Below are 27,709 nucleotides of genomic sequence, written 5' to 3'. Positions count from 1 at the left end.
TCAATGATAAGTATTAGAACACCAAAGATTTATCAGTTGGTGTGCATTTATGAAGCAGGGAACAGTGACAAGTACAAAATATCTTTCTTCACAAATAACCACACAGCATTTCCCTGGCTGCGTTTTTATTTAATAAAAGAGGTATGCTAAATTATTTAAGAAGCCAATAAAGGTCCATGGAACAAGACAACAAAGTCAATAATTAAAAAAGAAAAAAATCAAGTTTATTTAATTCAAAGCATATCACGAAATATAGAATTGAAGGAAAAGAAACTAACGGCCAATGATGGAATGTGGATTAAAAAGTAAATTTTTGACTATCAAGTCCTCATCTATATTGGGGTCTCGGTGAATACCGAGGGGAGCTCCTACTTTGATAAGGAGAATAACGACCTCTAGAAAGGGACCTTGATCTTGACCTGCCGTAACTAGAACTTCTGGGCTTGTCTGCACGAACTCTAATATAAGCAGTTTCTCCCTGAAAAAGAAATGATTGGTATCAGTGCTGTTATCAAAACCTGTGGGAGAAAGTTTGAGTCCAAAATTAAAACAGCTAGTTTTTCATAGATAGCAAATGCTTGAGCACACAGTTTTGTTACTCTACTCTCTCAGCCTGAAGATACTGACTTCTGCAGAGTATGGTTCCACAAATTAAGATACACTGAGAAACAAACATTCATATGACAGCACTGTGAATACTCACCAATGAGGTGTCACATCCCAGCTTTAAGTCATTTTAGCTGAAGTTCACAAATTACATCATTCAGCTGGACTAGCAACCAGAGCTGATCTTTTCCTCCCTAAGCCAGAAGCAGAAGCGCTTGACTCAAATGCTCCAAAACACTTCACTGGATCATTACTGAGAAGAAAACTGTCACTGAGCCATGGGAGGAGATAATCACTTGGCCAAAAGGTGGGAGGTTTCTTATAAGGAGGGAAGTAAAGAAGAAAGGCAGAGAGATACAAAGAGGGAATTCTAGAGCTTGGCAACCTATTGTGAAGCAATTCTAATTGAATGGACAAGAGGCTAGTATTGGACCATGACAGCAAGTGTTGTGGTTGAAATCAGATTTGATCTGACAGAACAATTATAAATCAACATAAAGGTAGAAAACATGCAGTTACCTGAAGTACTCAGTAGTTGACACTGGGTTATCTAGTAACACAGAAAATACCACCCAGGAATTAACAAGCCTCTTTCTTCATTAGAAAGAACCCTAGGTGGCTCAGTGACTTGAACATTGTATTCCTGGGACCTGATTGCAAATCTAATCTAGATGTATTAGAAAACAGCTTTATACATTCTGACTAAAGAAGTTATATAACATGAACTTGAGGGATCTCTAACAAGTTTTAGTAAGTGCAGTCTGTAAAATAAAACTGTCCCTAGCTCATTTATTTTCACTTGTGATGCCCCATCTTCCCATTAAAATTATTAGACTATTCCTTTTGAGAAAAGTGAAATTGAGGGCCTTAAAATCTGTCCCTTGGACATAACAGTTATAATGGACAACTGTTTTAACCATTCATTACCAGAAGCTGGGTGGATCACAAAGTACCATTAGATCATGCTCTTGTCTGTTAAAACTGGTTACTACACCAAGATCGCACAGAAATGCACAGAATAACCTTTGGCTTCTTCTCTTATTGCAAGCCATCATCTTAAACCTCTTTTCCACTAATTCCTTCATCCGTACTTCCAACAATGCCAATTCTTGGATTTTTGTCACCAAGACCATGCAGTCAGCTGTTTTTATTAACTTCCTGAACTTGCATCTCTTTCTGGATTTTTCCTACACCTGTCATGTCCAAACCAAGCTCCTCTTGTTCATGAGGCCCACCTTTAAATTTTGCTCGTCACTTACACCATTCATCTTCCCTCTCCATGCCCTTCATGATTTTACAAACCTCTAAAAGATCACCCCTTGGCCTCTGACACACGAGAGAAAATAGCCCCATCTTATTCAACCTCTCCCTGTAGTCCAAACCCTCCAACCCTGTCAACATCCTTGTAAGTCTTTTCTAAATACTTTTAGGTTTCACAACATCCTTCCTGTAGCAGGGATGCCCAAATTTCACACAGTATGCTAAAAGTGGCCTAACCAGTCTCCTGTACAGCCACAACATGAGCTCCCAACTCCTATACTCAATGCTAGTAAAGGGAAAACAATGTAGGTACTCAGAAAACCAATTGGTGTGATAACATCATGATATTAAAATGCTTAAGTTTCATCTGAGTGCCACTAAGTGCAACACGATTGATTCAGCTGGATGAAAAGATTTGCTATAGTGGCTAAGCAACATGAGTTAACTGTACCACCACACAAAATCTCATCCCCATCTTGCATGATGGAATCCAGTGTCACTGGAACCCAGTTTATTAACCTTTATTCTCGATTATTCTAACATACTCAGCCAGCATCCCACATTCCACCCTCTGTAAACATGAAATCATCTTGACTTGCCCATGTCTTGACTTACACCAAATCCCATTTACCAGTTACTCCTTTCATCACTGACCTACAAACTGGCTCCAAGTTATGCAATGCCAATTAAAAAAAATGAATCCCTTCAAGGCTTAGCGCCCATTTTATCCTGTAATTTCATACAGCCTCACAATCTTCCAAGCTAACTGCAACTCTTGCCTCTTTAGTATTCTGGTATGAATTGCCTCACCTCCATTTGCCAAGACCAGGTCCTTCAAGCCCTCCATTTCTTCCTCTCTTGACACCCCCAGCAGTACCCTTCCACTGACACTCTTATTTGTTTGGCTGAACTGGTCCTCACCCTCAACAATTTCTCCTTCCAATCCTCCCCCTTCCTCCAGATGAAAGGGGTAGCCACAGGCACCCACATGGGGCCCAGCTAGGCCTGCCTCTTCATCTGCCATGTAGACCAGTCCATCTTCCGGAGTTACACCGGCACCACTCCCCACCTCTTCCTCCGCTACATTGATGACTGCATCGGCGCCACCTCGTGCTCCCACGAGGAGGTCGAACAGTTCATCAACTTCACCAACACATTCCACCCTGACCTTAAATTCTCCTGGACCATCTCTGACACCTCCCTCCCCTTCCTGGACCTCTCCATCTCCATCCACAAGGACCGACTCAACACTGACATTTTTTTTACAAACCTAACTCCCACAACTATCTGGATTACACCTCCTCCCACCCTACTTGCTGCAAAAATGCTATTCCATGTTCCCAATTCCTCTGCCTCTGCCGCATTTGCTCCCAGGAGGACCAGTTCCACCACAGAACACCCCCAGATGGCCCCCTTCTTTAAACACTGAAATTTGCCCTCCCACATGGTTGAAGATGCCCTCCAACACATCTCATCCACGTCTTGCACCTCTGCCCTTAAACCCCACCCCTCCAACCGCAACAAGAACCCCCCCTGTCCTCACCTTCCACCCCAAATACCTCTGCATAAATTGCATCATCCACTGACATTTCTGCCACCTACAAACGGACCCCACCACCAGGGATTTATTTCCCTCCCCACCCCTACCCACCTTGTGCAAAAACCGTTCCCTCCGCGACTACCTGGTCAGGTCCACATCCCCTGACAAGCTACCCTCCCCTCCTGGCACCTTCCCCTGCTACCGCAGGAATTGCAAAACCTGCGCCACACCTCCCCCCTCACCTCGTCCAAGGCCCCAAAGGCCTCCCCCCTCACTCCGTCCAAGGCCCCAAAGGAGCCTTCCATATCCATCAAGGTTTCACCTGCACTTCCACACGTCATTTATTGTATCCATTGCTTCCGATGCGGTCTCCTCTACACTGGGGAGACTGGATGCCTTCTCAAAGAGCGCTTTAGAGCACATCTCCTGGACACCTGCACCAATCAGCCCCACTACCCCGTAGCCTAACAATTCGACTGCCCCTCCCACTCTGCCAAGGACATGCAGGTCCTGGGCCTCCTCCATCGCCACTGCCTCACCACCCGACGCCTGGAGGAAGAATGTCTTATCTTCCTCCTCGGGACATGGACTACACCAGTTTCCTCATTTCCCCTCCCCCCACTTTACTCCAGTTCCAACCTTCCAGCTCAGCACTGCCCTCATGACATGTCCTACCTGTAAATCTTCCTTCCCACCCATCCGCTCCACCCTCCTCTCCACTCTATCACCTTTATCCCCACCTCCATCCACCTATTACACTCTCAGCTACCTTCTCCCCAGCCCCACCCCCCTTCCATTTATCTCTCCACCCCCGAGGCTCCCAGCCTCATTCCTGATTAAGGCCTCTGACCTGAAACGTGATTTTCCTGCTCCTCGGATGCTGCCTGACCTGTTGTGCTTTTCCAGCAACACACTCTCAACTCTGACCTCCAGCATCTGCAGACCTCACTGTCTCTTTAGTGGATTTCACCATCGGTAGTCACGCCTTTAACTGCTGACTCCTTGAGCCCTAGAATTTCTTAGCAAACCTCTCCCTGCCTCTAGCTTTCTTTCATCTTTTAAGATGTTCCTGAAGACCTACCACTGGCCAAATCTTTGGCCATTTCCTCATATATCTTTAAATGTGGCTTACCTCAATGTATTTTACAATATCAAGGTAAAATCAATACAAGTTGTTGTTGAAGCTGCTGGTTCAGCTCTAAGCTAAAATCTCACTTAGTGAGGCTACAATGGGACTGAGGCACGTTATTAGGGGAATCCTTACTCTGCATCTGATCTGGGAGTTAACAAAAGCACTAAATATCTGAGTTACATTCCTGTCAAGTACAGAAACAAACACAAATAGGTCGAATGAAAATTGAGTTGTTGTGTAATTCTACAGAGATCAAAAGGTTTGAAGCCTGCTGAGAAACAGCAGTAGAGTTACAATTAGACTGCAGTGTCCCCAACAGCTGGTGCTTTGTTTCTGCTAATCATTATGCAGCAACTTCAGCTCAATTGGGAAGGCCAGTGAAGACAGTATTTCAGAGAAAGGCAGTGGGGGCAGTGAAAATGGAAAGATGGTTATTTCTGAATGCCCTGACTGAAAATGCTGATACTTTGGTAATGGAAAAGATATTGACATTCTAAACTGAGACATCTCCCCAGATTCCAAGAAACATTTGAATTACTGTTGTAACATCTGGAGAACTGTATTTGCACAAGCTGGTCCACACTAGTATCAACTTCTAACAGAACATATTTCATGCACTTTTTGAATTATATATTGTAATAAAATAGCTGAACCAAACTACAGATTGAAATTTGTCTTTATTTCCTCTCCAACTTGCCCCTACCCAGACATCCCTCAAATCTCATGCTATTGGTTTACCTTACTATGGATTGTAACTGCAATCACTAAGAATAGATTTTGGTTAGAGGAACCACTGGTAAGAGTAATGGGGAAACCCAAACTCTGAACATAATAATTCAGGGGAGTCTGGGTGATTTGTTCAGACTTCATGTTGCTTCAATCCATCTGCACTTTAGCTGCTATGACTGATCTGAGCCCAGAATCTCTTTTGGGCTTCTCATTATCTTCTAATCTCTCTTATCCTCCTCTGTGGCTATGCAACCTTTACTTCCCCTCCATTCCCATCAACAAACCATGGCTTCTACACATCCAAAGTTTCAACCTCTGACTGCTTCCTTACCCTCTGTCAATTAATAATAACCATCCCCTAATCTAAAAACGCTGCAAAACGCTCACTCTCAGAACCAACCAACTTTGGCTCTCCAACACAATGACATCACCAAACCTGTCAATTTCCTTAACCTTCTTTAATTTATGCAAATACCTAGAGTCATACAGCAAGGAAACAGACCCTTCGGTCCAACCAGTCCATGCCAAACATTACCCAAACCAACCAGTCCCACCTGCCTGCTCCTGGCTCATATCCCTCCAAACCTTTCCTATTCATATATCCATCCAAATGTCTTTTCAATGTTGTAATTATACCTATATTCACCATTTGCTCAGGAAGTTCATTTCACATGCGAAGCACCCTGTGTAAAAGAAATTGCCTCTTCAATCTCTTCTGAACCCTCTCCAGCTTGATAATTTCCTTCCTATAACTGGGCAACCAGAACTGGACACAGTATTCCAAAAGAGGCCTCACCAACTGCCTGCACAACCTCAACATGACCTCCCAACTCCTATATTCAAAAGGACTGAACAACGAAGGCAAGCATACTAAACGCCTTTTTAACCACCCTGTCTACGTGTAACGCAAACTTCAAAAGAATTATGTACCTGCATTCCTAGGTGCCCCTGTTCTACAACACTATCCAAGACCCTAGAACTAACCATTTAAGCTCTAATTTTGTTTGTTTTACCAAAAAAGATTTTAAACTATTTTAGCTTCTTTGTTTCAGAATACTCTAGTAATAAGCCTTGGCCCTCATATTCTGTTTTCACTTCGGATAACTACGTACATTTTCAATTGTGACAAGGTAATGAAGAATAATCAATTCAATTCAACTTTTGCTTCTTACAATGCTTATTCTGATTTGGGCATGAAGCAATGGTAATTTTTACCCTGTACCTGGTGATGCTTCTGGTCTTTAGATGGATGTTTCTGTCTTGCAAGCTAACAGGCAAGGCAAGCAACTCCTTTGGACACCATAAAGTGACTCTCAGAATCTGTTCATCCGAAGACTTAGTTGTGACACTTGGCTAGGTTGCATCGTTAGTAGTTTTCATGGATAAGAGGAACTTGGTGGAGGCACTTGGGGAGGAGGAACCAAAGGAAAAGGGTGGAAATAGCAGACAGAAAGGAATGATCTCAGTACTGTGGCAAATGCTTTTCAGGTGGTGTTAGACAGGTCGAGTTTTAGGACAAATGTTAGTGGTGGAGAAGAAAAATCAGTGGTCATCTTTGATTTCTAGAATCATTGTGGAGTAAGGTGTGATTTTTCCAGAGGAGAATGAAACCTAACAGTATACAATAATATTCAGCCAGGTGTACTGATATGGACTCCTACTCTTCTTCAAGGCCCCCTTTTCCCTCCAAGTGTACAGGAGCACAAATTAGAAAATAACTGATGCCTGGTTACCATTTGTTAGACCAGGCTTCAACGTGCGCTCTTTCCTCCAAAGCTTTCCAATTCTTCAAACATTAAATCACTATCTTCTGATCTCTTAACGCCTTTCTTTCCAGCTTCATTGCAAACACCAGGTGATATGTTCACAAAACTCTCACTTTTCAAAATCAGTTGCCTGTTTATCCAAAAACTCCAACATCCATCCATGGTCGTAATCTACCCAAACTATTAAGCTCATGTCCCAACTCACCAAAACTTAGTTAACTATGAAACATAGCTCCTGCTCCCTTAATACAATGCCATTCCCAATGTTTCTGTCCTACAAGCTCCTCATATGTAAACGTGTCACCTTTCTGTTCTTTCTAGCCACCAACCAAACCCACTCACTCTTTTCCAAGGTCCTGTTTAAAAAAAAAATTGAAGGTTGTGAGTATTCGCTGGTAACACCAATATTTGCTATTCATTTCAAAATGCAGGAGGTAGTGGTGAGCTACATTTTAGTATAGTGCTGTTACAGCAACCGACAATTCCAAATCAGGAAGGTCCGTAGATTTCAGTGGAACTTGCAGGTGGTCATGGTCTCATGTATCTGTAACCCCTTTACTTTGAGATGATAGTAGTCACAGGTTTGGAAGTCACTTGAATGTGCGTCTTGTAAATGGTGCTCACTAATGGTACTGAGCCTTGGGGGAGGTGAATTATTTGTGGATGTGGTGCCAATAAAGCAGGAGAAAGTGAGGACTGCAGATGCTGGAGACCAGAGTTGAAAAATGTGGTGCTGGAAAAACACAGCAGACCAGGCAGCATCCGAGGAGCAATAAAGCAGGTTTGCTTTGTCCTGGGTGGTGTTAAGCTTCTTGAGTGTTGAGTAGCACTTGTCCAGTGTGGAGTATTCCATCACACCCCTGACTTGTGCCTTGGAGTTGGTGACCTTTGGGGAATCAAATAATGAGATATTTGCTGCAGCATTCCCAGCCCCTGACCTGTTCTTGGAAACACTGTATTTATATGGTCGTCCAGTTCAGTTTCTGGTCAATGGTAATTCCCATTATGTTAACAGTTGGGTGTTCAGTGATGGAAACACCACTGAATGCCATGGGACAGTGATTAGATTATCTCTTATTGGAGATGATCATGCCTGGCATATAGATGTTCCAAATGTTATTTGTCACTTTTCAACCCAAGCCTGAATACTGTCCAGGTACTGCTTCATTTGAACATGGATTGTTTTAGTATGAGGAGTCATGAATGGTGTTGAACATTGTGAAGTCAAAAGCGAAATCACTAGGTGAATGGTCCGAGAATACTACCCTGAGGATCTCCTTCAGAAATGTCTTACAGTTCAGATTATGGATAACCACAACCATCTTCCTACTTGCCAGATATGACTTCATCAGTAAAGTTCCTTGATATCACAGTCAGTCAAATGCAGTCACTCACCTGACCTCTGAAATTCAGCTCTGTTGTCCATGTCTGAACCAAGGCCAGGGGCTGATTGGTCAAGGAGGAACCTAAACTGGGTGTCAGTGAGCATGTTATTGCTAAGCAGGTGCACTGTCGACGACACCTTCCATCACTTTACTGACATTAAGACAAGACTGATGGAGCTGCAATTGACAAGGTGGATTTGTTCTGCTTTTTGTGTACATGACACAACCTTGGCAATTTTTTTTTACATTGTTGGGTAGCTATCATTGTTGCAGCTCACTGCAATATCTTGGCTAGGTGGCACGGCAGGTTCTGGAACAGAAGTCTTCAGTACTGTTGCCAGAATGTTGTCAGGGTCCATAAGCTTTCACAGTATCCAATGCCTCCAACCGTTTCTTGGGATCACGTGGAGTGAATCGAGTTCTCTTAAGATTGGTACCTGTGATGTTGGAGTAGGTCGAGATGGATCATCCACTCGGAATTTCTGGCTGAACATTGTTGCAAATGTTTCAGCCTTTTCTTTTACACTTATGTGTTGATATGTTCCATCAAAGATGCAGATATATTTGGAGCCTCTTCCTTCAACAAGTTGTTTAACTGTCCACCACCACTCATGATTTGATGTGACAAGACTGTACAGCCTAGATCTGATCTGTTGGTTGTGGAATTGCTTAACTCTATCACTTGCTGCTAATGCTGTTTGGCACAAAAACAGTCATAATCATAGAGATATACTGCACGGAAACAGACCCTTTGGGCCAACTCATCCAAGCTGACCAGATATCCTAAATTAATCTAGTCCTATTTTCCAGCACTTGGCCCAGATCCCTTTAAACCCTTCCTATTCATATATCCATCCAGATGCCTTTTAAATGTTGTAATTGTACGAGCCTCCACCACCTCCTCTGCAGCTCATTCCATACATGCACCACCCTCTGCAAGAAAAAGTTGCCCCTTCTGTCCATTTTAAATCTTTCCTCTCTCACCAGAAGCCGATGCCCTTTGGTTCTTGGCTCCCCCACCCCAGGGAAAAGACCATGTCTATTTACCCTATCCATGCCCCGTGTGATTTTATAAACCTCTATAAGGTCACCCCTCGGTATGTGACACTCCAGGAAAAGAGCCCCAGTGTATTCAGCCTCTCCCTGTAGCTCAAACCCTCCAACCCTGGCACCTACTTTATAGCTTCACTAGGTTGACACCTCGTGTTTAAGGATGCCTGGCGTTACATCTGGTATGGCCTCCTGCACTCTTCATTGAACCAAGGCTGCTCCCTGGCTTGATTGTAATGGTAGAATGGTGGATATTACGGCCCATAATGATGTAGGTTGTGTTGGAGTGTGATTCTGCTGCTTGCAGGCCATGTATGTCCAGTCTTGAGTTGCTAGATCTGTTTGGAGCCTTTGATTGTGCCACATGACATGATGCAAAGTATTATCAACATTTAGGCACAAGGTCTGTGTGGTGGCTACTCTTACCAATACTGTCATATACAGATGCATCTGCAGCTGGCAGATTGGGCAGGATGAGGTTGAGTATGTTTTTTTCTCTTGTTAGCTCCCTCACCACTTGCTGCAGGCTCAGTCGGAGTAATCCCAAGAAATAAGCCAGTGAATAAACTGAGATTTGGAATAGATGATGATGATGCATGTATATGTACTTTGCTTTTGCAAAGAACAGAATCCTTTGAATTATATATAGCTTCTTGCATATGCAAATGTGTCACACTGCAAGTCCAATTGACTGTCATAAATTGGATGCCAGATTAATTCTTTGCAGATTCATGATTACTCAACAAATATCCAATTGCGTGATCACATTTAACATGAAGACACTGTGGTGCATGTTTTGCGAACATTAGCTGGTTGACACTGTTTTGTTCGATAAGATTCGTCAGTCTTGGGAAGTTTGGTTTACATGCCTGGGGTCATATCGGCACCGAGATCACATCATTCACTTGTATGATAGGGAGAACACCTTTATGGCTTAGATTTTTGTACAGCTAACTTTTATGTCTAATCTCAAATGTACAATATGTTTTAAAATGTTAATCGAAATTTATTTTGTTACGGATAACCATGCAGCGCTGATAACCCCTGTAATAGGTTGGGTTGGGCATGAGTGCCTCACCCAAGTTGAACAATTCCCATGAACAAGTGGGCCAAGACAGTTTGTATTAATAAAGACGTGATAATTGGAAAAGTTAGTCAAACCATTCCGCACTTTTTCAACATCCACGGTTTGGTAACTGAATTAGCAACCAAACGCACACCTGGTTGAGCTATTCCTCCACTGCTTATTCAAGGGGATGGAAGCCTAATATAGTCAGTCTACTGATAATTTAGGTGACATCAGCTAATTCAGAAATCAAGAATGAACACAAATCATTCTGATCAATCGATTTAACGTTAAAACACTGGCCACTCAGACTATCTATCTGGAATTTCCTAACAAGTATGTGCAGCTAAAACAAACTAACCTCATGAGAGCGAAACTTTGTATCATCAAGCTTCCGCACTGCATAATCCATGTCCTCCTTACGGAGGAATTCCACCACTCCAGCACCTTCACCCAGAACATCTGCATAGCAAACATCACCAGCCTCTCGCATGTGATCCTTCAAATCCTGCCAACTGCCAGAGGGAGGAAGTCCTATACAAGAAAAGAGTTTGGAATGAGATCAGATGTGGTGAGCATACAAACTAGCAAAAGAGTTTGATTCAGAAGATTTCAAAAGTGAGAAAATAATATTTTACTTCAAAGACCAATTTCGCCTCCCAACAGAATCACAGATTAGTAATTCTCAGTGTGTCAAACTATCTCTTAAGTTACTCCAGCCTTTATGTGCTCTTGTTTTGCTGTTGACAAAAACTTTCTCCTGAAGCATGTGGATGATTGCTCCCCAAACAATAGATTTGCCATGCTAAGTGCTAGTTTGGGTAAGTGCTTTATAGGAATCTTCATCTTCACCCACAGGAAATATATTTGAAATATATATGGCAAGTTATTTTAGCACAGCTTGCTCCATGATACATCCTGGAGTAATTTGCTATGTGGGCTGCTGAATTTTGTATTAAGAATTCTTGGTTAGTGAAAATATAATTCATTAACACATCTGAGTGATAACAAATCAGCTGTCCTCAGAGTATGCCACAAAGATCATGTGTTTCACTTCCACAATTCGGTTTTGAACTCTGTTCTTTTTTTGAGAATTTCTTTAACAGGACTGAGGTGTTAAAATGTAGTAAAGCAAAATATACAATCATGTAACAACAGGATGCAAAAGAAACAACTAATTCTGCAAGTGAGAGACACCCAAATACCCACAGGGTTTAAGTCAGAAAGGACTGGATGCAGGCTGCAGAATAACATCACATCAGGACAATTAGTGATCTATGACTGGTAAAATAATGCAGCATCTTTGAAGACTGAATCCAGAAGGATATTGTCCCGTCCCAGCATTCTCTTCGATCAGTGTGAAAGGAACACATGGACCTCAGATGCATGTTCTCTCCATAAGGTCTGAAGCATTGGTCCAGGGGAGTCAATTCGCAAAGTTAGAAGAAATGTTGGAAATTGGGAGTATAACAGCAAATCACAGGTCAGTCAGCATATAAAGTAGAAAAAGAATTTGTAGAACAGTTTCAGTTCAGACATTAACTTGTCTTTTTCTCTTTAAGATGTTGACTGATCTAATGTATCTTTCTAGTGTTTTCTGGTTTTACTCTAAGCAATCAGTAGCAGTTCCTGAAGAATGATGATATTAAATAAAAAATTGAAATGCTGTTACAAATTACTCCAGTACCCCTTTGACTGAGTTTTCTCCCATCTAGTCTGAGTTCCCAATCTTGAAAGACATCCAGTGATTCCCACAGTAAAGTAGTCTTGTATGGACATTGGATAAGAAGTGAATTGCACTTGCCTATATTTGTTACTATCCAGACTAAAAACAGTTTGCTGTACAATGCCTAAAAGTGAAGTGCAGCCATTACAGCAAACCTGTGGAACGATAGCATTATAAGTAGCCAATGCCTTGAGGCTGGGGGTGGAGTAGTCGTAGAAAGGTTAAAATTGGCAGGAATAAATGGAAAATGGAAACAGTAAAAAAGCTTTTCTGGTACTGATTATTAATTTTTAAATTATATATTTTTGATCACATTTAAGATGCAAGATTTAAACAAAAATATGTAATGACCTGTACGATTTTTAAAAGTTCTGTTCTGATGATGTCCAGGGAAAGTGACATAACGCACATGTTATACTGTGCACTTTAGATCTGTAGCAGAATAAGTATCAGTACATAAACCCATGTATGAAGCTGCATACGATAATGATCTTCATCCTTAAACATATGAAGTTGCTTGATACCAGGAGTGTCCAAAGCTTTTGGTCCAAACTTAGGTCATGGTGCATATACGGTTCCTCGTTGTCCAATATAAAGGTTAAATGAATATTCCGGTTAACTGATGTTGACATTTTCATTTAGCATTTATTGTCAAATGCACCAACAGCCCTTTTCTAAATCTCCAAGATCATAAAATTTAAATAGTATGGAACATGTAATAGCAAACTGAAACCAAGTTGATTGGACTTTGTGGGTTCAATCGCCAGAAGTTGTGGGCCATCATATGGACACCCCAGCTTTACATGGACATTCTACACTGAACGAACTTCCAATTGTATTCAGGTTTATAGCAAAAACATTGGCTGTCAAACATGAAACGGAAACAAAAACGCACCAGAGACAATGACCCTGAAATCTGATCTGCGGGCAGCTGGTCCTGGTCTTCCTCTAGATCCACCGCCGACTCCGCCAATTCCTCTCCCTCTCTGGAATTCCACCCGTAAACGATAGACTCCATAATCATAACCATTTCTTCCATAGACTGCGTCTTGTGCATCTCTGCCAATGCAAGGGGGGAGGAAGAAGTTAAGCCACAATTTTCCATCTATTTGGAAATTTCCTCCTATGTGTAACTCAAGGAAAGATCCAGTCAATGTTGCCACCAATAGGATGTCTATAATTGATCTATTTATTTCAGATGCTCCATAGGATTCCCAGCTGAGAAGTAAACAGATGGTCCCGTTGGCTGAACAGTGTCACCACAAGCTGCAAAGGTACACAGGTAAATGAGCACAAAAAGAAGTCTGGAGCTGAACCTAGGAAAAAAAATACAATTTTTTCAATTAAAACAGGTTATATTCAAGAGTGGAGAGGGTCCTTCTGAACTTCACTGAACTAGGCTGACCATTTAGTATGCAGCCAGCACACAGCTGAGTTTCCTAAAGTATTGGAATTGCACAATTTGTCTTCTGTTTTCAAAGCTTCCAAGTGACTACAGTACAGAGGCTCTAAAAGCACAATTCACAGATTTCAGCAAAGTCTAATGGTAATAGTGCTAATTTTTAATACTATATCCAATTAAACCTATGACAAAACATTTATCATATATAGAAAAATTATTTTAAAATGTATAAACACAATGATAAAGTATTACTAATTATAGGTATGTCACTGGGGCTGGTAGAATGCTGCAAAGTCAATTGAAAAACTTGCTCATCATTAAAGCACACTAGTACTACTGTGATTTTATTTTGCTGTCTATTTTAATGAATGCAGAAAATAAATCTGGCATAATACTGTGGCTTGAAATTAAAACATTCTCACTCTATCATTATTCGAGATCGTATCTAAGGTAATTCTTTTACATTACCTTGATGCAAAGTATCCGTGCACATAGGCCTGAAAGCAGCTGAAAGTAAGGTACAGCCACTTAGCAGAGAAAAGTAATTCAAAATCATGACTGTAATCTACACTGTCTCTACAGCAAAACCTCACTAATCATATGCATGATTGAATGCATTGCACTTGCATTAATTTGTCGTATTAATTTGGCCACTTTTTAGAATTATGCACTCAATGCTATAAATCTGAAATAAAAACAAGTGCCAGATGAGCATTTTCTCAGCACTTATATAAATAAAGTATGGATAATGTTTCCTGTAGAGAGCCTATGTGAGATCTGATGTCTTTTTCTTTTCAGGTGAGGTTAGATCCATTATGTGTCACTACATTTGTCCGTAATTACAGTTTTAATTATAATACTACAAATTGTGTCTATGTTACTCCACATCTCAATAATATCTAAGCAACAGCTCCAAGATCCATAAGTTTTAAATAGTGCATAACCACATTCTATTGACATTTTCAGTTTCTTGACTTATGGGTTCAGTCTTAAAAATATTCAATATTAATGCAGCAGGAAATTGTTTTATGTTTCACAGCCTACCAAAGGGATAATGGAGGTCAAATTAAATTACAACAATAATGTCCTAGTACTTGGAGTGCCAGTCTGACTAGGGAAACATAAAGGATTTGTACTTTAATTCAGTCTCCACTTCGCTCCATTTCTACCAATTTTACTCAATGTCGTATTTTCTATTTTCCTGAGCAAGTTAATTATCTTTGCACAAATGATTCAACACTCTTCAGTTCTCACCCAAGCAGATATTATAAGTAAGTTATCCGCAGACATAGTCCACACAAAGATTTCACACATGAACCCAAAGCTGCATCACTCAACAACCAGAAGTACATTTCCAGCAGAAATGGCGAGAAACCAATCTGAAATGGGACAATTTTTATGAGTCTAATTGTAATGCTGCTCAGAGTAGCAAACATAAGAGATCTTTAAGAGGTACAGTGGTAGTATCCCTTCTTGCCAAAATGTTTTGTATTCAAGAGACACCTGCCATAGAGGTGCCATAATATGTTCTAAGACGTTGATTAAAAGCGATCAAAACCAGATTTTTGTAAAAACCATTTGGTTCACTAATGTTGTTTATTATTATGAAAACCCTGGGAAATCCTCCTTATGAGAATAGCTGGGGGATTTGTGCCAAAATTGGGAGATGTCTCACAAGCTAATGAAACAACAAAGAGTCTGTTTCCTTGTTGTATGACTCTATGACAGTTTGACATAGTTATATATTTGCAATCATACCTGACAATGTCCCATACACCACCATCACACAGTATGGCAAACCTATTAAATGTGTTAACACAAAGGCATGCAGTTGGTTGGAAGTGCCCTGGAAATTCTCAACATTTATTCCGGACCCAGGAGATCTCATGACATTGAATCAAATATGGGCAAGGAAAATCTGCTGGTTAATCACTTCTCCTCCATGCTGGGCACTATACAAGTTATACTGAGGATGGCAATGACACAAAATGTTCTCTGGGACAAGATTTTAATATCCAAAATCAATACTGGCTCAGTAGCATTACTACTGGCTGACCTGGCTGAATTCTAAAGGAAACAGCTGTTCGACTGGATCTGTGCAAGATCATCACCAAACCAACAAAATAGAAAATAACTTACTTGAGCAATCTCACTAATCCACCTGCCCTGGATGCATCTGTCCCTGACATCATAAGTAGGAGTGACCACCAACAGTCCTCATGGAGATGAAGTCCTGTGTTCACATGGAGGACAGCCTTCATCGTGTTGTGTGGCACTACCAAATATTTCCAAATAGGATAGGTTTTGACCAAATGTAGCACATCATAACTGGCCATCCATGAGGCTCAGTGGGGTATCAGCATCCCAATCAGAATTCTAATCAATCACCATTACAATTCAAGTTCATGACTTGGCATATATCCAACACTTCCATTACAGTAAAGCTAAGGGATGAACCCTGGTACAATGAAGAGTGTATGCCAGGAGCTGCACAGGGCAGATGTTAACCTGGTATAACTACAGCAAAGGACTACTTTGCATGCCAACAGTGGAAGCAGCACTGAACAGACAGAGCTAACAGATCTTACAGCCAACAGATCACAGCTCAGCTCTGATGTCCTGCCACATTTAGTAATGAATAGTGGTGTTCAATTAGACAACTTGATGAGAAAGCTCCACAAGTATCCCCAACCTCAAAAAATGGAGGAGCCGTGCACATCAGTGTGAAGAGCAAGGTTGGGGAAAAAAAAAGTCCAACTATCTTCAGTTTGAAAGGTAAAGTGGATGATATATCTTGACTTCCCTGAGGTCCCAGCATGAGAGATGCCAGTCATCAGTCGATTCAATTCACTGATGCGATATCAAGAAACAAGTGAAGGCTTGGGATATTGCAAAAGATATGAAGATTTATGTTCCAGAATTAAGTTCGCTCCCTCATGAAGCTGTTCCAGTATAGCTACAACACCGACATCTACCTGACAATATAGAAAACTGCCCTCATATGTTGGTGGACAAAAAGCAGGACAAATCCATTCACTACTCAGTTAGTCTGTGCTTGATTATAAACAATGATGGAATGGATTTCAACAATTTCATAATGCAGTGTTTGCTTAACAATAACCTAATCAATGTGGCAGAACCCAAACTGAGCCAGAGCCACTGAGCTCCTAACCTCAATACAGCCTTAAGTCAAACATGGACAAAAGAGGTGAACTCCAGAAGTGAGGTGAGACTGCCCTTTACATCAAGGCCACTTTGAACAAAGATGTGATTGAGGAGCCCTAGCAAAACTGGGGTCACCAGGAATTGGGGGAAAATGGAGTTGAACATAGCACAAAGGAAGATGGTTGCATGAGTTGGACATCAATCATCACAATTCCAGGACACCACTGCAGGAGCTCCTCTGGGTAGTGACCAACCCTCTTAACTGTTTCTATCTTTTTTCCATAATAAAGTCAGAAGTGAAAATGCTTACTGATAACTGCGTAATGTTCAGCCCAACTCATGGTTCCTCAGTCAAAAAAACAATCCAGGACTACACGCAAGATCTAGGCAACATCTAAATTTGGGCTGATAAGTGGCAAGTAATGATCACATGACATGCTGGTCAGGCAGTGACCATCCACAACAAGAGAATCCAATTATCACCTCTTGACATCCAACATCATTACAATTATTCAATTCCATCAGCTACAATAACATGGTGTTACCCACTGACCTGAAACGGATGTGGATGGTTATACTCTGGTAACAAGAGTAGGTCAAGATTAGCAATCCCACATTAGTAACTAATTTCATAACTTCTCAAAGCATATCCATCACCTAGAAGGCTCAAGACAGAGGTGTGGTGGAGTGCTCTCCACTTACCTAGATGAGTATAGCTCTAACAACAATAATTCTCCACAATTTAGGACCTCATTTCGCATCCTAGCCACCACCCTAAACATTTACTTTTCAGGAAGTGACACAAAGTGGCAATAGTTGCATATCATCTGCAAGATACAATGCAACAACTCATCAAGACTCTTTTGACAGCACTTTCCAAATCCGTGACCTGTATCACCTAGAACGACAAGAGCAATAGATGCACAATAGCACCACAACCTGCAAGCTTCTCATCAAGTTTCATATCATTTAAATTATATTGCCATTCCCTCAATGTTGCTGAAACTTCCTTCCTAACCATACTATGGGTGAAACTGCCCTCCATGAACTGCAGGAGTATAAAAAGTGCCTCATCACCAATAATCACAAGGCAATAAAACCTGGCAGAGCCAGTGGCGCCCAAATCCTGTGGATGAATAACACAAAAGAACCTGGACTGATCCACGCTCCAAGTTGAAACACAATGTAAAATCTGTGCCAGATGACTTTGTGCAAATTTTCAATAATTGCACTGCTTGATAAAGTCTGCATGAAAAATTATCTCAAGGTCAATTTGATACAAAGAGAGCATACGAATTGGGAATTAAATCAGTAACTCTATATAGCTCCAAGAACTGAAGTCAAGATTGGTCCAGTTTGTGCAACTTACCTACTATTTTAGTCTTGTGGGAAATACCATTCAGGTTCTAGTTATTCCAGTGAAAATATATTGCGAACTCTGAATTAAAGTAGGTGTATAGCATTGCAACTTGACAACATGGACAGTACGGGGGCTCAGTGGTTAACACTGCTGCCTCATAGCACCAGGGAGTTGGGTTCAATTCTCGCCTTGGCTGACTGTCTGTGTGAAGTTTGCACATTCTCCCAGTGTTTGTGGGGGTTTCCTCCCACAATCCAAAGATGTACAGGTCAGGTGAATTGACCACACTAAATTGTCCATAGTGTTAGGTGCATTAGTCAGGGGTAAATGTCGGGAGTTGGGTTACTCTTCAGAGAGTGTGGACTTGTTGGGTCAAGTGGCCTGTTTCCACACTATAGGGAATCTAACCTAAACTTACAGAGGGTCCTCACAACCATTTGAATGTTATGTGAACTTCAAGAACTCTAAAGCAAATGTAGGTCTTGTTGATCAACTAAGTGTTTTAATCTTTAAATTCCTTTAACTTTCAGAAACACATGTATGTGCACAGAAGACTTTCTTCCTGCATCTTACCTTCAAAATTAATCAATGACTGAATAGTTAAAAAATATTCAGAAGGATACAAAAGGATACTCACTGAGCTGCTGTATGACAAAGCTTAAAACCCTATAAAGTTATTATTTTTACGACACTTAGAAAATCCTTTGTGCAATGTACCAAATTTATCACAGTTACTTAAATGATGAACTACAAATCTATTTTATGCCTTGTAATGTAGGCATTCTGCATTGGTTTTTAATTTTAATTAGCTATTATCCTAACTTTATAATTTAGTCTACCACTTCCCTGATTGTTAAATGTTTGCATATTTTTAAACTTGATCACTTAAGACTATATGTGAGCTCTTCAATGTAAGTCACACTACAATTCAATCTTTGGGCTGCAAAGATATTTTGAAAATAAAATACCTGTTATTACTGCAAATGAATATTCTTGGCTTTCATTCATAAGCATCAGACAATATATCTAGCATGTAGCTCCTTTCTTAAAGCAAGTAATTAACGAAATGTAATTAACCACATGAATCTCAACAAGCATCAGAATAGCGAGAGACTATTGGCTATTACACAACCAGAAGGGCAATACTCCACAAACATGATGCAGGCTTCTGTGAAAGCAGGTACTCACTGTTCCCATTAAAGTTATTTCTCAATTACATATACTCAAAAATGTAATTATAATTGTTGAATTAGAAAAAAACCCATAATATTTAGCAATAAGCCCTGCAAGTGCAACTATGAATATTATCTGTTCAGGTCAATATCATACTCATTAATATGCATATTCATGTGACTAAAACTTCAGTTTCTGAAGTGTACATCACTTTCTCAAAGGAACACACTGTACTTACCAAAGTCCAAACAACTTCAGTTTAGATTGGCATGACTAAGACCCCTTAAGACAACATATGGCCAGGAGGTTAGTTTGTTCCATGCAATTTACCAATAATAACTACACAGAATCACAGAGTGCATTTATTACAATATTCCAAAGCATCTCACAGTAGGCTACCAAACACAATGTGACACCAAGTTGTGCAAGAAGCTTAGATCTTGGCAACTGAATCTCTACCACAAGTGGTAGAGATATTAAAATTGGAGACACGCAACAGGTTTGAGTTGGAGGAATGTACAGACCTTGAAGAGATAAGATGGGATGAGCCTGTGGTTGAGTAAACAGTGATGTGAATTTTTAAAATTGAGCCATTGTCAAACTGGGAGGCAATGCATCAAACATAAAGACAATGGGTGAAAAATTTCATCCATTCAAATTTGGTGCAGGATGATATGGTCCGCAAATTTTCAGATGAGCTCAGTTATTAATGATGAATGAGAGGCTGCCCAGGAAAGTGCAGAAATTGTCAAGTCTGAGTTGAGGTGAACAGAGTCAAATGATGTTAAAATGATAATAGGAATAGACCAGATAGACCACAGAGCCTGCCCCACTCTTCAATACAATTATGACTGATGTTCTGTCTCAACTCCACTCCATATCCCTCAACTTGCCAAAGTACCAAAACAAAAGTCTGTCCATCACAGCCTTAAATATTTTCAAAAACAGAGCATCCACAACCTTCTGCGGTAGAGAATCATAAAGAGTCATGAATCTCTTGATGTTTGCTCATCTCAGTCCTAAACAAACATTCCTTTATCCTGAAACTGTACTTTCATATCCTAGATTCTCCAACCCCCCCTCAGTGTTTATCCTGGTAAGCCAATTCAGAATCTTTGCATTTTAACGAGGTCACTACTCATTCATTTAACCCCTGAATTTGGGCCAAGTACACTCAGATTCTCCCATTTTCTGTTCAGCTAAGACCAACTTATCCATAGGATATTGGTTTAAAGGACTATCTGAAGCAGAGTGGAAAGATTATTGTTCACATGCACCTGAGGAAAAGATGGCTTTTATATCTTCATCAGCTCCTTTCAGTACTGCAGGTCCACATGGTTTAAAATCCAATTAAGCAGAAGTAGTGGGTTTACTCAGTTCACCCCTCAAATCTATGGCCACCTTTATTAGAACTCTGTACATGAATCCCTCCAATCAGATTTCCATTCCTACCACAGCACTTAAACGACTCTCATTTAAGTCACTGATTAAGTTTTGAGGGGCATGAACAAAGATAAATTATACCTTCTTATCCTTCTCAGCATGGCTGTTGTCTTTGACACTGGCACCTCCTGAATCCCACTCTAAATCTGGGTAGGACTGTAGTTTCCTGGTGCTATTCTTAGCAATCAATTGTAGTTGGTGAAACACATGCAAAGGTTTCTCCTCTTGCTCCAATACCATCACCTCTGGTATCCTCTAAAGATCTATTTTTGCCCCCCTATTTCTCACCTTTTTTGCAATCCCTTGACATCATCTGAAAACAGTGTCAGTTTTCATTGGACACTGATGACACACAATCTCGTAAACACCTATCAACTCTTCCACTGTCTCTAAATTTATCAGACTTGCCTGTTGTAAATACTGAATCAGCAGAAATATTCTCTGACTGAATGTCAGGAAAGCTAAACAGTCATCCATGGTCCCTATCTGTTCCCAAACCACCAATTCCAACTTTATTGTTAGCAAATGTCCGAGGTTGTACCGGATAGTTTGCTATTGTTTCATATTTGATGTCAAGATAAACTTCTAACCACTTATTCATTTCATCACCAAGCACATGTTTTGTGCACTGTAACACTACCCAGCTCTGCCCATCTCAGCTCATTTGTGCCTTTGTTACCTCAAGGTTTGCTATTCCAACATTTCATATTCAAATTCGCTTATTCTACAGTCCATAAATGTCTGATCATCTAAAACTCTGCCATCCATCGTTCTTACCTGCCAAGTGACATTACACCATCAGCCATGTGCTCACTGACCTCTACTGGTGCCCAATTAAAAAAAAGCCTCAAGTTTAAAATTCTCACTGTTGTTTTCAAATCCCTCCATGCTTCATACTTCTCTTTCTCTGTAACCTCCTTGAGCCCACAGGGCTCCAAAGCATCTGTGCTCCTGTAATTCTAGCCTCTGGAATTCACAACTTTAAATGGCTGTCTTCAAGTGCCAAGGTCCTAAGTTCTGGCACTCTCTTTAACCTTTAACATTTGTATCTTTCTCGAAGGCCATCCTTTAAAACTATCCCTGACTAAGATTCTGGTCATCTTCCCTAATATTGCCTTATGTGGCTTCGTATCAAATGTAGTTTTATTAAACTTCTGTGAAGTATTCTGGGACAGTTTATGTTAATGACACATTCACAAACTGTTGCATCCCATTGCTGTATGAGCTAAAGAATACAATTGCTAGTTGGTCATTACATAACTGACATGAACAGACTACTGCTGTTGCTACTTGACAACCAAACTCAAATATTCCTACTCATGTTACACAAATACAGCACATATCCTTGCTGAACAATAGCTGGAAGTGCAGAATTTCAACAGCAACTCTGCCACTTAATGAAGGTGACTGTATTTATGACTGCATTCAAATACCATGGTCTTCAGGAAATGCCTTCCAATAGATGCTGTCTAAGCTTTAGAGTTTCTTCACAACTATCCTATGGATACTTTCATTCAGAACTAACCAGTGCGGTTTAACATTTGCTTGCTGTCAGTTTGATGACCCAGTCCAACTGTTCATCTCAGGTTTGTCAGTCACCAACTAAAAAACAAGACAATTCTATCCTCTAAGTCGAACAGACTGGGGCCTTTTTCCCCCTGGAGTATTGGAGATTGAGATTTAGATTTATAAATTCATGAGGGGCATGGATAGGGTGAATAGCCAAGGTTTTGTTCCTAAAGGTAGTGGAGGCCAAAACTAGAGGGAATAGGTTTAAGGTGACAGGGGAAAGATTTAAAAAGGACTTGAGGGATAGCTTTTGCACACAGAGGGTGAGGCGTGCATGGAATGAATGGCTAGAGGAAGTGGTGGAGGCAGGTACAATTACAACATTTAAAAAGCATCTGGATGGGTATACAAATAGGAAGGCTTTAGAAGGATATGGATCAAATGTTGGCAAATGGGACTTGGGTCAGATTGGAATGACTGGTTGGCATGGGTCTGTTTCCATGCTGTAAGACTATGACTCTGACTCTACTTATCATTTTTCGTCAAGCCTAAAAACTCTGTTTAATCAGAGTCATGGATTTCAAATAATTGGCAAAAGAACTAGAATGAAAATGGCGATAAACCATTTCATTCAAAATTGTAGAACCAAAAAAGGTAATGGAATCAGATTTCATAGGCAGTTTCAAAAAACATTTGGTAAAATGGTTGAAGATAGTTAATTTGCAGAAATTTTCCTTTTTGATTAATTCTCAGGTTGTGGGAATTACTGGTTGGGTTAACATTCATTGCCCATCCTAATTGCCCTCAAGAAGGTGTTGGAGAATTGCCTTCCTGAACCACTTTAGTGCATATTTCCAAGTCAGGATGGTGAATAGCTTGACAGGAATTTGTAGGTGATGCTGTTTCCATGTATATGCTATTACATCTAAAGCTGCAGGGATGTGGAACTAACCTGGGCAGCTCATTCAAACAGATATCAGACACAATAAGCTGAATGGTCTCCTTAGTGCTGTAAGATGTGTTTGTGCTGCTCTGGTTCAAGTCAACTAAATCAGTAAAGACTGAGAATAAAACTGGTCAAGAGGACACAGAACTACATTAGGCATTATATGATAGCTCAGAATAACTGGCACTAACTTGTTTGAACCAAATGGCTGGGGCTTGGAGCCTCACTTCAATACTTTAAGCAATTTACTTTGATAACCTAGTACAGTATAAGAAAGTGTTGTATCCTCAGGCGCATTAACACACCGTCTGTCTATTCCAATGGATTAGGTGGACAATGTTCTGATGGCAATATTCAAAGGAGAAATTCCCTCAATGCCATCACTAGCATTCCTTCCTCAAAGAATATCCTGGAAAAGATTAACTCATCATCACATTAGTTTTTTTTGGATACTGTTTGCAAAACAGCTGTATGTTTGCTTACATAAATCCCTATTTAAATTAATGAAACATTTGAAATGAAAAAAATTGGTATATAAAAGCAAGTTGGTAGTTAACAACCATATCTTGTTCATATATTTTTACATGTACAAAAATATATTTTTGTATAGATCCTTTTACATAAATGAAGGAGGGAGTACGAAAATTGTACACATCAAAATCTTTTCTAAATGAAATGCACTACCAACTTCAAAAGTAACCCCACTATCACAAAAATATATATCAACACATTTATTACACGCACTAAACATGACATTTTTTCTGAAATCAAAAAGCTTAGATTTGTTATTTCAGCTTTGTTACATGACTTAACCACTGTTCACCCAGTTCTGGATCCTTTTGGCAGAAATAAACATTTCTTCAAATGTGAACAGTTGCGCCCCCTGTAATTTTACTTCATTCTAAAAATCAGTATCCTCAGGTGTTGGCACCCAGGGCAAGAGATGTGAATCTTGCACAAAGTTGAATCGTACAGCACCTGATGGATCAACATACAAATCCACTGCCTCATGTAGTATAGATGCAGATACATGAAGAAGGTCTCAGATTCAACACTGATCCATGTTGAAGTCATGAGTTATCAGCAGCAATTCAACTGACCCCTCTCTTATATGGCAGTTTCATGACAGTAATATGAATAATGGCAAAGGTGGAATTTCTGTGTGGACAATATAATAAATGTCATAAATATACTTTAGACTTAAGGAATGAGTCAGCAAACCAGTTAGAAAATCAGAATGAAAAGGATGAGAAAAATTGTTAGGTGATAATTTTCCTGTCCATATAAATGCCATTCTTCATTTAGTACTCCTCAAAGAAATTCATTGGCTACTCCTATAGCCAGAAAGTCCAGGTGCTTCCCAGTTTTAAAACTCAAGCCAAAAGTAAATCGGATATATTTTGTTTGTTGCAGCAACATTTGGAAATTCTTATTTCAGATTTCCAAGGAATCAATCTGCACAATCCTTTATTTTGAAAAAAAATCTTACAACTTTTAAATGAACTTATACATATATTAAAGCTTTTCTTAAAAATACATGCTAAAAATGAATGAAATGTGTTTAATCTAGCAGCTGGAAAAGTGATATCACAGGTATAATTATAAAGAAAAATAACTGTGTCATAAATCTTTAAAAGGAAACGTGACTGAACCAGGTGGGATTCCAGGATTTGAAAAGTGACTAAGGTTATAGGGGATTTTGAGACCAAGCTGGGTTCAGGATGAACTTTTCGAATAGAGCTGGGTTTGGTACAGAATTTGGGACTGGTCCCAAGGTTCAGGGAATGAGCAAAATTTGCGATTGAGATTTAGGTTTTAGGGCAGTTTTAAGTGGGTTTAGGATTGGGATTTGTAAGTTAGTACAGTGTGGGAGCAAGATTTGGGGATTCGGCCAGGCATGGGATCAGGATTAGGCTGGGCGCAGGATGGGGATTTGGGATTAAGCAAAATGTGGGATTGAGATTTGGGTATTAGGGTGGCCATGGGATCGAGATTTGGGTACTAGGCAAGGTGTCGGATCAAGATTCAGGAATTAGGTTGGGTTTGGGAATTAAATTTGCGATTGGGCTGGTGTGAGATTGAAATTTGGGAACTAGGTCAAGTTTGGGATTGAAATTTGTGGATTAGGTTGAGTTTGGGATTAAAATTTGGGGAACAGGCTGGGTTTGTGATTACATTTTCGGGGATCAGGTTGGGTTTGGGATTGAGATTTAGGGATTAGGTTGAGTTTGAGATTTGGGGATTAGGTGGAGTTTGGGGATTAGGTGGAGTTTGGGATTGAGATTTGGGGATTAAGACAAGTTTCTGGCAAAAATTTGTGGATTAGGTTGGGTTTGGGATTGTAATTTGGGGAACAGGCTGAGTTTGTGATTAAATTTGGGGGAAATCAGGTTGGGTTTGGGATTGAGATTTAGGGATTAGGTTGAGTTTGAGATTTGGGGATTAGGTGGAGTTTGGGATTGAGATTTGGGGATTAAGACAAGTTTCTGGCAAAAAATTGGGATTGAAATTTGGAATCAGGTTCGGTTTGGGGATTAGCCTTGAATCAGAAATTGTCATTATTGAACAGATTTCCTCTCCAACGAGTTGCCTCGCGGCTGGACCAGGCCTGGCGTGGTTACCTCGGATCCTCGAACTCCACGAAGGCGAATGGCGGGGATCCGCGTTTATTCTTCAGGTCGATGTCTCGAATTTTCCCGTACTTGTAGAAGATATCTTCGATATCGCGGATCCGCACGTCGGTCGGCAGGTTCCCAACGTAGATACGGCTCTCGCCGCTACTGGGGCCTCCCCACCGGTAGTTGGCCGACATCGTCCCTTCAGAAAACCGAGCCTGCAAACAAGACAGGACAAATGAGGATCACTGATCACCACAGCCCGAGGCCTAGTTACCGGGACTTCTCCTCACTGGGCCCGGTAACTCGGACTTCTCCAACACTCCAGTTACCCTTACTCCCGGCCCCGGCCTACCGACCGTCCACACTCACAGGGATTTCGGAGAGTGTTTGTAGTGAAGCCTCAGCTCTGGGCGTGAGTCACTCCGTCCCTCCGTCCGTCCGAGCGTCCGCCGAAAGCCACTTCCCGCCGCCTAGGGAGGGGGGGGGGGGAAGGGCGCAAGCGCGGCCACTAGCGGCGGGAGACCGCAGTGCACCCACTGACACACGCTCTGAATGTGGAGGCGTCGGTGTTACTGGCGGTGGACAAAGTTAAAAATCATCGGGCAAAAGCCCTTCGTCAGGAATCCCGAAACGTGGATTTTGCTGCTCGTCGGATGCTGCCTGAATTGCTGTGCTCTTCCAGCACCACTTGCTCTTCCAGCACCACTGATACAGAATCTGGTTTCCAGCATCTGCAGTCATTGTTTTTACCCCAAAGTTAAAAATCATGCAATACCATGTTATCGTCCAACAAGCTTCCGGAGCACTGCTCCTTCTCCTAACATACATTCATTGACACACTCTCGCTGACTACCCTATCACACACTCACTCACTAATATACTCGAACAAACACTAACAGACTCTGTAACACTGGCACACTCTTTGACAGAATGACACTCTAACACACGGTCACTAATACACACTCACTGACACATTCTCTATTACACACTCACTAAGTAATATCAACTAACAAACTCTCTAACATACATACTCTGCAAGACACACTCACTGGCGCACTCTTTAACACACAATCACTAACTAATGAGTTGGAGGTGCCGGTGTTGCACTGGGGTGGACAAAGTTAAAAACACACACCAGATTATAGTCCAACAGGCTTATTTAGAAGCACTAGCTTTCAGAGCGCAGCCACCTGATGAAGGAGCAGTGCTCTGAAAGATAGTGTTCCAAATAAACCCGTTGTACTATAACTAAAACACACTCACTCACTGACACACTCTAACATTCTCATGAACTAATGGACACTCACTCGCTGACACACTAACACACTCACTGACACGTACTCTATCACACACCCACTAATACACATCAACTAACAAACTCTCTAACAAACACTCACAAACACACTCCATAACACACACTCTTTAACACACTCACTAATTAATACACACTCACTGACACACTAATACACTCTCATTGACACACTCCCTAACACACTGACACACACTCATTAATACACACTCAGTGACAGTTTCTTACACACACAATTCCTGAAGAAGGGCTTATGCCCGAAACGTCGATTCTCCTGTTCCTTGGATGCTGCCTGACCTGCTGTGCTTTTCCAGCAACACATTTTCAGCTCTTACACACACTCACTAACACACTCTTTAACACACACTAATACACAATCAATGACACACACAGCAACACATTTCAGCTCTTACACACACTCACTAACACACTCTTTAACACACACTAATACACAATCAATGACACACATACTAACACTCAATAATACTCACTGACACACTCTCTAACACACTCACTAACTGGAA

The 27,709-nt window shown here is 40.8% G+C and overlaps 1 protein-coding gene and 1 long non-coding RNA gene across 2 annotated transcripts; one reads left to right on the top strand and one right to left on the bottom strand.

The window, feature by feature from the left end:
* Positions 1-195: 195 nt before the first annotated feature.
* On the bottom strand, positions 196-26,363 carry LOC122562782 (serine/arginine-rich splicing factor 1B-like). Its single transcript, XM_043715960.1, has 5 exons — positions 26,246-26,363; positions 25,880-26,091; positions 13,156-13,319; positions 10,896-11,068; positions 196-478 (listed from the first exon to the last, which is right to left on the bottom strand). Exons 2-5 carry the CDS (start codon positions 26,068-26,070, stop codon positions 329-331), a joined length of 678 nt encoding a protein of 225 aa, XP_043571895.1. The 5' UTR covers positions 26,071-26,091; positions 26,246-26,363; the 3' UTR covers positions 196-328.
* Positions 24,703-25,747, top strand: LOC122562783. The gene is made up of 3 exons (XR_006315416.1): positions 24,703-25,354; positions 25,386-25,504; positions 25,705-25,747. It is a non-coding gene; the product is annotated as an uncharacterized LOC122562783 (long non-coding RNA).
* Positions 26,364-27,709: the final 1,346 nt, after the last annotated feature.

Source organism: Chiloscyllium plagiosum, chromosome 25, assembly GCF_004010195.1.
Source record: "Chiloscyllium plagiosum isolate BGI_BamShark_2017 chromosome 25, ASM401019v2, whole genome shotgun sequence".
NCBI lineage: Eukaryota > Metazoa > Chordata > Chondrichthyes > Orectolobiformes > Hemiscylliidae > Chiloscyllium > Chiloscyllium plagiosum.
This window is presented reverse-complemented; position numbering and strand designations above follow the sequence as displayed.

Excerpts from the sequence above, each read along its gene's own strand:
- LOC122562782 (XM_043715960.1), bottom strand. The coding sequence starts at position 26,070 with ATGTCGGCCAACTACCGGTGGGGAGGCCCCAGTAGCGGCGAGAGCCGT. Across the intron at positions 13,320-25,879 it reads GTGGAGTTCGAGGATCCGAG|AGATGCACAAGACGCAGTCT; the intron begins GTAACCACGCCA and ends TTGCATTGGCAG. Across the intron at positions 479-10,895 it reads CAAAGTTTCGCTCTCATGAG|GGAGAAACTGCTTATATTAG; the intron begins GTTAGTTTGTTT and ends TTTCTTTTTCAG.